General features: G+C 47.7%; 1 protein-coding gene across 1 annotated transcript in view; it reads right to left on the bottom strand.

Annotated features, from left to right (window-relative positions):
- The window catches only part of Sctr (secretin receptor), a 53,724-nt gene that overhangs the window by 33,712 nt on the left and 9,519 nt on the right, over positions 1-10,493 (bottom strand). Inside the window, exons 2-3 of the mRNA XM_021198556.1 lie at positions 4,892-5,006; positions 4,654-4,698 (exon numbers count right to left, since the gene is read on the bottom strand). Of these exons, the coding sequence (XP_021054215.1) occupies positions 4,654-4,698; positions 4,892-5,006 (160 nt within the window). The remainder of the gene's footprint in view (positions 1-4,653; positions 4,699-4,891; positions 5,007-10,493) is intronic.

The raw sequence follows: 10,493 nt of genomic DNA, 5'->3' as shown, positions 1-10,493 counted from the left end.
GAAGGAAGGAAGGAAGGAAGGAAGGAAGGAAGGAAGGAAGGAGGAAGAGAACAGGAAATAGGGAGAGAAGAGTAAAGAAAGAAGGGAGGGAGGGAGAGAAGAAAAAGGAAAGGCACAGGCCCCTCAAAGTCGTACAATTGATGTGAAAAGCAGCTCAGAGAATGGCTATAGAGACCAGACCACAGACAGCCCTGCAGAGCACACTTCCCCAGTCAGGCACAGAAGGGCCCTGTGGCTACAGATAGTGATATCTTAGCTACTACGCATGCAGAGCAAAGTTTGAGGTGTTTTCAAGAAATACCAAGACAACAGGAGAGATCAGATTCAGGGAAGAGGGAGGGAGAGAGTACTGGGAGAGACAGCTGGAATCAAGGACCATCTCAGAGATGAGCTAGAAACCTAGTGTAATGTAAACTCCCAGGAATCTACAATGGTGGCCCTAACTAAGTCTTCTAGCAATGGGGGATATAAAGTCTGAACCAGCCATCTCCTGTAACCAGGCAAGACTTCCAGTGGAAGAATTAAGACAGCAACCCAGCCACAAAAAAAAAAAAAAAAAAAAAAAGAAACCTTCAATGCTTCAACGTACAAGATGTGCTAGGGTAAAGGTGGCTTATAAATTGTGGGAGTGGCCAACCAATGACTGGTCCAACTTGAGACCCATGAGCTTACCCCTGACACTGCTGGGAGATCCAGGTCCGGAGGCTAGATAGCCCAGAGACCTAGGATAGAACCAAACACCACACACACACACACACACACACACACACACACACACACACACACACACACACACACGACGGTCATGAAATGACTCCTAATGGTATTCTGCTGTACTCATAGACTGGTGCCTCACCCAGTTGTCATCAGAGAGGCTTCACAGATGGAAACAGATGCAGAGACCACAGCCAAATGGCAGGTGGAGTTCAAGCAACCCTGCCAAAGAGGGGAAGGGAGGATCGTAGGAGCCACAGGGTCAAGGACACCACAACCCTCAGAATCAACCAACCTGAGACTGAAACACCAGCCAGGGACCCTGCATGGGTCTCACCTAGACTCTCTCTGCACACATGTTCCAGCTGTGTAGCTTTACCTTGTGGGACCCCTAACAGTGGGAGCAGGGGCTGTCCTGACTCTGCTGCCTGATCTGGGGAACCCTTCTCCTCATACTGGGTGGCCTTGTCCAGCGTTAATGCAAGGGGAGGTGGCTAGTCTTACCACAACTGCATATCCCATGTCTGTTATCCATGGGAGGCCTGCCCTTTTCTGAAGAGAAAGGAAGGAGGAGAGGATGGGGAAAGGAAGTAGAGGGGAGAGGGGAGGGGGACTAAAGGAGAGGAGGGAGGGGATATAAAAATAATAAACAAACAAGCAGATAGATAGATGGATAGATAGATAGATAGATAGATAGATAGATAGATAGATAGATAGATAGATAGATAGATAGATAGATAGATAGACAGACAAGAGAAATGCCAAGGCTTAAGTGTCAGCTACTCCAGTAAAATGGAGTCAAACTAAAAGCCACAGCTAAGAAAGAATGATCTGTTGCCACCCAGTGGAGGGTGTAGACACCTCTACACTTAGGAAGCCCCTAGCCCCTGAGTCTGTTCCAGGCCCAAGGCAGATGCCCAACACCACATGCCTGGGTCTTGCCTAGAGATAGCCCCAGATGCAGGTGTAGGGTGAAGTGGAGGAAGGCTGAGCTGGAAGGTAGAATGGGGCCTTGGCGATCTCCAGGGCCCCAGCCATCAGGGTGCCTGGCTCACAGAGAGCCAGCTCTCTCTCTGCCAGCGTTTACTCTTCCCCGTGTGGGTGCCCAGGGCCACCTTCAGGGCGTATTTATAAATCAGCACAGATGGCCTGATGATAACCTGGGACTATTTCTGGAGTGTAGGACTTGGAACACCCCTGCTCTGGGACCCTGCACCTGCTGATGGAGGTCACCGGGGAGCTAGCTACAGTTTTTCCTTGCCTGATAAGAGCATTTTAGACTGCTACAAGTGGGTGCATAGTATGATAAATGCCAGGAGACTGTAAAGCTCCCGGAGGTTGATTTAATGTGAGGTTCATGTCAACAGAAAAGCACAAAAGTACAAAAACTCCTGCGCCTTCCCACTCAGGGCAGATCAACCAGCTGTGGAGACAAGAAGAAAGCACTGGTATGCGCCACTTGACTCGGAAGGCAGAACACCAAGGCCCAGAGAGGTCTGCTAGAGGTCACACAGGCCCTGTGTGACAAATCTGGGTGGATGCCCAGGTCTGTTACCACAGAACGTACAAATATCTGGCCACCATACTATCCTTCTGGAACATTCTTTTTGTAAGGAGAGCCAGAAACTTTCCCCAGCCCCCTCTGAGAGGATGGTGGCTTCTACAAACCCAGGAATAAATATCCCAGCAGAGTGGCAACTAAGGTCATGACCCCGAGACAGTCCCACAGAGTGGACTGGGTCCCCTGACTGGAAAAAGCTGAAGAGTCAATCCTTTTATGGGTAGTAAGTATTCCAGGTTTGGTGACCCTCCACGAGTGGCATTTCCTGTCATTTGTCTAGTTTTCAAACATTAACCTCTACCAGAGAGAAGCAACAGCTTAACCATTAACCCCAGGCCCCCAGCGGAGTCCCCTGACCACTCCCAAGCACATGAGCCAAGAGAGAACCCTGTGAGGGATTGAAAGCTGAGTGTATTGGAAACCCACTGAAGTGGCAGGACAGGTAGGGGTCACACCTCAACTTGTCCTAGACCTCGAATCCGGCTCAGAGCATGTGACAACCTGCCTGGTTCTAAGAACAACCTTCAACCAGTCTCTCTCTGTTTCTCTGTCTTTCTGTCTCTCTGTTTCTGTCTCTCTCTCTCTGTCTGTCTCTGTGTGTGCATGTGTGTGTGCATATGTCCCTGTGTATTCATGTGGCATGTTCACGTGTGTGTATGTTCATGTGTGCATTTGCATGTGTGCACACAAGTGTTCCTTCATATCCATGTGAGGGAGCATGTGCATGTATGTGCATGCATTCCTGTGTACTCATATGTGTGTGGGTGACTATGAAAGGCAGAAGACAACCTCAGATGCCATATCCTGTTGTTGAGACAGTGTCTCTCACTGGTCTAAAGCTCGTTAGTCTGGTTGTCCTGTGAGCTTCAGGAAACTGTGCCTATGCCTCCAGTCCAGCACTCGAACTGCAAATGCATGCCACCAGGCCTGGCTTTTTAAAACAACTGGGTTCTTGGGAAATCTGACTCAGGTCTTTGTGCTTTTAATTGAGCCACCTACCCAGCCCCAGGATGTCTTCTTAATGATATACACTCTTAGATGATAGGGTGCAAAGAGAGACTAGACACTTAAATATAAAATGTATAATAGTGTTAGTTGATAAAAATGATAAGTATTTACCCATGTATTGGTTGACTGACCACGATCCTAGGGACGGAGTGGAAGGAAGGTCTTGTCCATGGTAGGCAGGTGACCTGTCACTTGAACAACATTCCTAGCTCCAATGATGAACACTTAGATTCATAATCTCTGTACCTTACCCACTTTCTCTCACTTATCATTATACTTCTAAAACAGACATGATCATCTCCATTCTAGAGATCAGACTCGGAACGTTCAATAATTTCCTACAGTCCCGGCCAGTGAATGCCAGTCAGCACTCTCTAAGCAGAAGTGTTGGGGATGGTTAGTGGTGCCTTCTTTGGGAGCCAGGAGTGGAAGGGTGCTATGCATGGCCACATTTGCTAAGATGCTCCCTGGCCGGACTGGAGTGATGGTTAAGCTGGGAAGCTCAGTGGTTATGAGCACTTATTAGTCTTGCAAAAGATCTAAGTTTGAGTGCTGGCACCCACATACTGGTTCGGAACCTTCCATTACTTTAGTTCCAGGGGATCCGACGTCATCTTCTGACCGCCTCATGCACCAGAAATGCATGCCGTACAGACATACGTGTGAGAAAAATCGTGTGCATATAAAATAAAATAAATAAATCTAAAAATAAAATGTTAAAGGTTTAAAGATGCTTCCTAGTCCTTAGAGGGCTTTCAGAGAGAGGCATCAGGAGTCACCCAGCAACCGATGATGTGTGTCTCCATCTAGTGCTGAATGGAGTCCTCTCCGCAGGATGCTCTCAGGCAGTCTGCTCTGTGTTTCTTAGTCTTCACCATCATCAGGAGATGTGTTCCCTTTCCCCTACTTCAGCCATCCTGACCCCATCCCGCCCCTCCGACCTTGCTCATCCCAACGGGCCATGAGTGTGGAGGAGGGACCAAGGATGCTGTGGCACACTCCCAGCAAGCCTTCACTGTGCACTGGGGAGGTGATTTGATGGGTCAGGTGCTTGCTATACAAACGTGAGGACTTGAGCTCAGAGCCCCAGAACCTAAATAAAGCTAGGTGTGAAGCCATACAATCCCAGCATGCCTGTGGAGGAAAGGTACAGAATAGTCCCTGGGAGCCCTCTGGCCAGCTAGCCTAGCAAGGGCATCAGTGTTGAAACCTTGTCTCAAACAAGGTGAGAGAGGCAAGGAGCCATTGTCCTCTGACTTCACACATATGCCCTACACACATACACACAGACATATATGTATCATACACACACCATACACATGTACACACTCAAAGATTTATAAACTAACAAAAATGAACAAAACACTCACCTTGATGAACCGTGTGTGGAGAAGCAGACGGTGAGAACACGCTGGCTGTTCCCAGAGAAAGGAGACATGAAGATGCTGCCTTCTGAGCCCATGGAGACCATGCATCCAACAACTGATTGAGTGCACAGAACTGAACCCACCCTGGACAACCCACCTGGTCCTGGGGACAGGTTTCCCACCCCGATGACTGGACAGGATCCACCTGCAGAGGGTACCTGGGCTGTGGGAGGCCTCCTACCTGATGCTGTCTCTGGGCCCGGAGCTCCCTTCTCTCTGGAGAGTTCCTGCAGGCACTGGGCCCGTTCTTCAAGCAGCACACGCCGCACATCACACAATCGGGGCAGAGCCCCAACCTGCAAGCAGAACACCAAAGATTCTCATCAGTGCCGCTGCGGATCCTGCCTTCCTCAAGCAAGAATGGGCAGGTGGGCAGATGGCGACAGAGGGTGGGAATATCAACTCCCACACCAGTGTCCAGCATTAGCTCCAACGTTGCAGGAAGGATCTCCACCTGACCGTCTCATAACCCTACTCTATAAGGATGAGGACAAAATGGTCTCCACAGATAACAACCCTCTGCCTCGTGGCCAGGGGAGAGAGAGAGAGGAAGAGGACGAAGGATCATCTTAGCCCCATTCCCCTTTTCAAGGGTAGACTTACAATGGCCTCCCCTTGGTCCCCACTTAAGAGATCCACCATCTCCCGACAGCACCAAGCTTGGGTAACTCTTTGACACGGGGCATCTGGGGAGCATTCCACAATCAATTTTTAGAAAAAAAAAATAAGTTCTTAAGCACAACTGTAGCAAACATACACAGACTGTGTGACTAAAAAGCGTGTGATGTCGATAAAAGAATTCAACGGTCGAAATAAGGGCATAGAAATACCTCTTGTTTCTGGGTCGTCACCCAACCTGTTCTCAGTGGATGTTATGAAGTCAACTGCAGCTAAGACCCTCTCCTTCCCAGAATTCTACAGAGTCGGCTACAGAGTGACTTTGTAAGACTGCCCACTTCTCTAATTATTCTGGAAAGCTTAGCTTTGTCTTTCCTCCTTTGTCCGTTGGTTCTCAGCATACTTTCCCTGGTACTCTGGGTTCTTCACTCTTTTTATAAAGGCCTCCTCCCCACCATGGGGCTGCAGACTGCTGTGTGGCTGGCTCATGGCCATGCCAGATTAACTCAAATGACGCAGCTACTTTCAATCCCCAGCTCTATATGAACTAGCTAAGATGGTCCATGCCTATGATCCTAGCACATGGGAGACCAGGGCAGAGGATCAGGGTCTTAATAAGATCCTGCTTTAAAAAAAAAAAAAAAAAAAGCAAACAAAAACCTCTAATGCACCTGAGTGAGCATCACACTGGTGTGTAACACAAGGGACAGCCTCTCATGGCTGACTGCTAGCACCCAACTTCATCAGAAATGGAAATCTGCATCTTCTAGCCAGAGAAAGCATCCAAATGTAAAAGGCTTGGCATGGCAGTGCTGTCATCTTCTCACTGCTGTAAAATCATGGGAATCAAGGGTCATCTGTGAGTCCAGAGCAGACTTGCTGGCGTACTCAGCAATGTGTTTAATCTGGGTTAGGAAACACAGAACTATTTCTACAGCAACTGCACTGCTCATGGGGTATGAGCCTTGCCACAGTCTATGGCTTCCTCTGCTCTTCCCCAAACCTGTTGCTTCTCTGTTCTAGTTGTGTGTGTGTGTGTGTGTGTGTGTGTGTGTGTGTACATGCATGTGCAGGTGCACATGCCTGTTTTTGAGACAGAGTCTGACTGATTCAGCTGGTGTCCTGGTTGCTTATTTTGTTTGTGAATGTGACACAAGCTATGGTTATTTGAGAAGAGAGAACCACCACTGAGAAGGTGCCTCCGGAAGACTGGACAATAGGCAAGCCAGCAGCCAGCAGGGCATCTTCTTAGCTAGTGGTTGATGCTGAAGTGTCCAGCCCCTTGTGGGCGGTGTTCCCCCTACACCAATGATCCTGTGTGGTATAAGAAAGCAGGATGAGTGAGCTACAGGCAGTGCCAGAAGGCAGCACTCCTCCATGTTCTCTGCTTCCGTTCCTGGCTTCAGTTCCTGTTCTAACTTCTTCTGACGATGGATTACAGGCTATAAGATGAAATAAACCCTTTTCTCCTCAAGTTGCTTTTGTTCATGGTGTTTTATCACAGCAACAGACAGCCTGTTATCAGTGGGTGCAAGGACATCCATACATGTGTTTGGAATACCTATTGGCTTTGTCAAGCTGGGTAGATGGCTCAATATTTGCCTTGCAAGCAGAGGACCACAATCCATCCCCCCAAATCCACATTAAAAAGAAAAATAAGCTAGGTATCATGGCCATAATATATTTTATACACAGATGAAATTCTCAAAGGATAAATTAAAATGATTTTTAAAAGACAGACATGGAAAAAGGGCACTTGTAATTCCCCACTGGGGAATAGAGGATGCCTGAGTCTCACTGGAAAGTTCCAGGCCACTGAGAGACCCTGTGTCCAAACAAACCAAGAACAGGGTGGGCAGTGCCCAAGTTTGTCCTCTGCTCTCCACATACATACATGCACACATGCATATGGGTGCCAACACACAAGTGCACATATATACACAAACCTGAATACGTATGTACATGCAGTGTTAATAATTCTGCACAAAATTCATAGGAGCAAAACGGTAAACAAAGATGAAGGATTGCTGAAGTCTATAGAAACAAAATTCCTTTAAGCTGTTAAACACACACACACACACACACACACACACACACACACACACACACGGAGTTTCTATTGGTACATGCTCTTCCTCGTTTCTCTTGTACCAGAACCTGAGAGACTAAAACGAAGCTGGCCGTACTTCCTCCCTAATGTTTGCCTGTTTCTCTCTCGGCAACCACTTATCGCTCACTTTCATCTCCACATTTTTAATGTGCATGTTTTAAAACAGCAGCTCTCCCTCCCTCTCCTCTCTCCTTCTCCCTCATCTGTGTGTTCATGCATGTGCACTTGCGTGCATGTGTGTGTGGAGACTTGAGGACCGCCTTGCTGGCTGACCTGTCTCTCCCTGGCTTGAAGTACGTGGAGGAGGCTGGGCTGGCTGACCAGCAAGCCCCCCACTACTTACCTACCTCTGCCCCTCCAGTCCTGGAATCACGAATGTATGCCACTGTGACCATATCTTTTCTTTTTGTGTGTATTCTGGGGATTGAACTCATTTTAAATCTTTTTTTTTTTTATTGTTTAGATTATGTGTATATGTATATATATCTATGTATGGGGACGTGCACAAGTGCAAGTACCCACGGAGGCCAAAAGAGGGGGCCAGACCCCTGGAGCCAGAGATGGAGGCGGTTACCGTGCCACCTGACTGTTTCTGAGACCCAAACTGCAGAGGCAGTACTGGCTTTTAACCACTCTCTAGCACCTCCACCCACAACCCCCACATCCTTAAAACAACACTATTTCTTGGATTATTGGAATATCTCAAGCTTCCTCGTAAGGCCATTAAAGATTTAGATGTTTTAAATTCTCCTGAGAAATATTTCTCACTCTCGGATTCCGTACACTCTGTTCACATCACTTTCAGTGAAAGCCTTGCTCCATGTTTATAATGGCTTCTTTTGACAATGACGTATTGTTAGCTGTTGAAGCATGTCCCCGTAAGAGGATTATGTGTCCTTGGGCACTCTGTCTTCCCTGAGGTCAATAATTGCTGTGCTTTCTCATCTAATCTAATTTCTCATCTAATTAATTCTGTGTACCTGTGGCTGATCTTCCCTTTCCTGTCCCCATGTTTCTCTAGAATTCCTGAGAGTCAAATGGTGGCCACCTGAATTGGCACCCCTTGTCTTTCAGCTTTCTGAGCTTCCTTTTTCTACCATTTCCATGAAAGAGTTCCTGGATGTTATCATTTTGTCTAAGCTCCGCCCCACAGTTACCTGGTAATAGTCAGGTGTGCTATGAAAGGAGCTGCTTGCCCCCTCCTCTCTCTCTTGTTCTTGATCTTGCCTTCCTACTCTCTCTCCTTTCCCTTCCCCTGTCTCTCTCCACATGCTCATGGCCGGCCTCTCTCTACTTCTCTTCTCCTTTTCCTTCTCCTTCTCCTTCTCCTTCTCCTTCTCCTTCTCCTTCTCCTTCTCCTTCTCCTTCTCCTTCTCCTTCTCCTTCTCCTTCTCCTTCTCCTTCTNCTCTCTCTCTCTCTCTCTCTCTCTCTCTCTCTCTCTCTCTCTCTGCCTTTCTCTGCCTCCACTATCCTCTCAACTCTCCTCCCCATGCCTCAATAAACTCTATCCCACACTATACCATTTCGTGGCTGGTCCCTCAGGGGGAAGGGATGCCTCAGCATGGGCCTGCCCAGGCACCTCCTTCCCCATACCTTACCACACATCCATAAAACATATCTCCCCTCTCTTTATCTTTTTATAAGCTCATCACTGGATATTATCTGTGGCAACTCCATTGTTCTTTTTGTTATCTTGTGAGACAAGGTCTCAGTATGCTGGGCCAGCCTTAAACTCCCTGTGCAGCCAAGGATAACTTTGAATTTCTGATCCTCCCATGCCTCCATCTCTCTCCAACCACATGCCCAGTGTTAGGATTACAGGCAAACACCCTCTGGGGCTTAAACCCAGGGTCTTGTGTGTGGTAGGCCAGCTTCTACCAATTGAGCCCCAGTCCTACCTTTTCATGTTTAAATCTTATATATTTTAATTCAGTATATAATTCAGGTATAGCCTGTGCTAATTTTCTTTTTTAAAAGATGTGTTTGTTTTTAACTTATGTGTATGTACCTGTGTGAGATTATGTGGCTGGAGTGCCCTTGGGGGAGGAAAGAGGACTCTGATCCCCTGGAACTACAGTTACAGGTAGTTGTAAACCACCACGTGGGTGCTGGGAACCGAACCTGTGTCCTCTGCAAGAGTAAACACTTTTAACCCCTGAGCCACCTCTCCAGTGGCTTCCTTTTTAAAGAACTGGTATTTGACTTGTCATGTCTGAACCTTTATGCATCCAACAGCCTCCGTGTGAGGAATGGCACCCTCCACCCTAACCCACAGTTAAGGCTGGGCCCGCAACAGCACACAAGCTCGCACTTGCTGCCAGGTGGGCCTCTGACACCCACCAGCTCTGTCTTTGGATGTTTTCCAAATGGAAGAAATGCTTTACTGTATCTTCTCGACCTGAGAGCCAAAACTCCCCAGGAGCAGCCCCGAGTCTGTGTTGGTTGCTCTCTGTTGCCAGCTTACTGATGAAACCAAAAAAAAAAAAATTACCAAGTTTGGGAGAATCTGTATGCTCTTGGATTCTTGGCCCTGCCGTGGGGCATGTAATGTCAGCCTACCCTGTTCACCAGACAGATGGACTTGAAGCTATAGGCAGCCATAGTTTGTCCATGAGAAAGCAATAGAAGAGTTTAGCCCAGTTTGGAGGTAGGAGGGGTAGTGAAGCAGATATCAACAGGAGGAAGGAAAGACGCTGCATCCCATTAGCTAGCGTTAGCTTAATGTTGGACTCTTAAGTCTGAAAGCTCCAGATCCCTGTCTTAGAAACTGAGAGAGCTGTGGAGATGACTCGGGAAGTAAAGAGTTTGTTATAGCCAGGTGGTGGTGGCGCACACCTTAAATCCCAGCACTTGGGAGGCAGAGGCAGGCAGATTTCTGAGTTCATGGCCAGCCTGGTCTACAGAGTGAGTTCCAGACCAGCCAGGGCTACACAGAGAAACCCTGTCTCCAAAAAACAAAACAACAACAACAAAAACAAACAAACAAACAACAACAACAAAAGAGTTTGTTATGCAATTGTAAGGATCACCAGAACCCATGTCAATGCCTGGTAG

Source organism: Mus pahari, chromosome 5, assembly GCF_900095145.1.
Source record: "Mus pahari chromosome 5, PAHARI_EIJ_v1.1, whole genome shotgun sequence".
In the NCBI taxonomy this organism is placed as follows: domain Eukaryota; kingdom Metazoa; phylum Chordata; class Mammalia; order Rodentia; family Muridae; genus Mus; species Mus pahari.
Note: the sequence above shows the minus strand (reverse complement) of the source record. Positions and strands in the feature narration are given on the sequence as shown.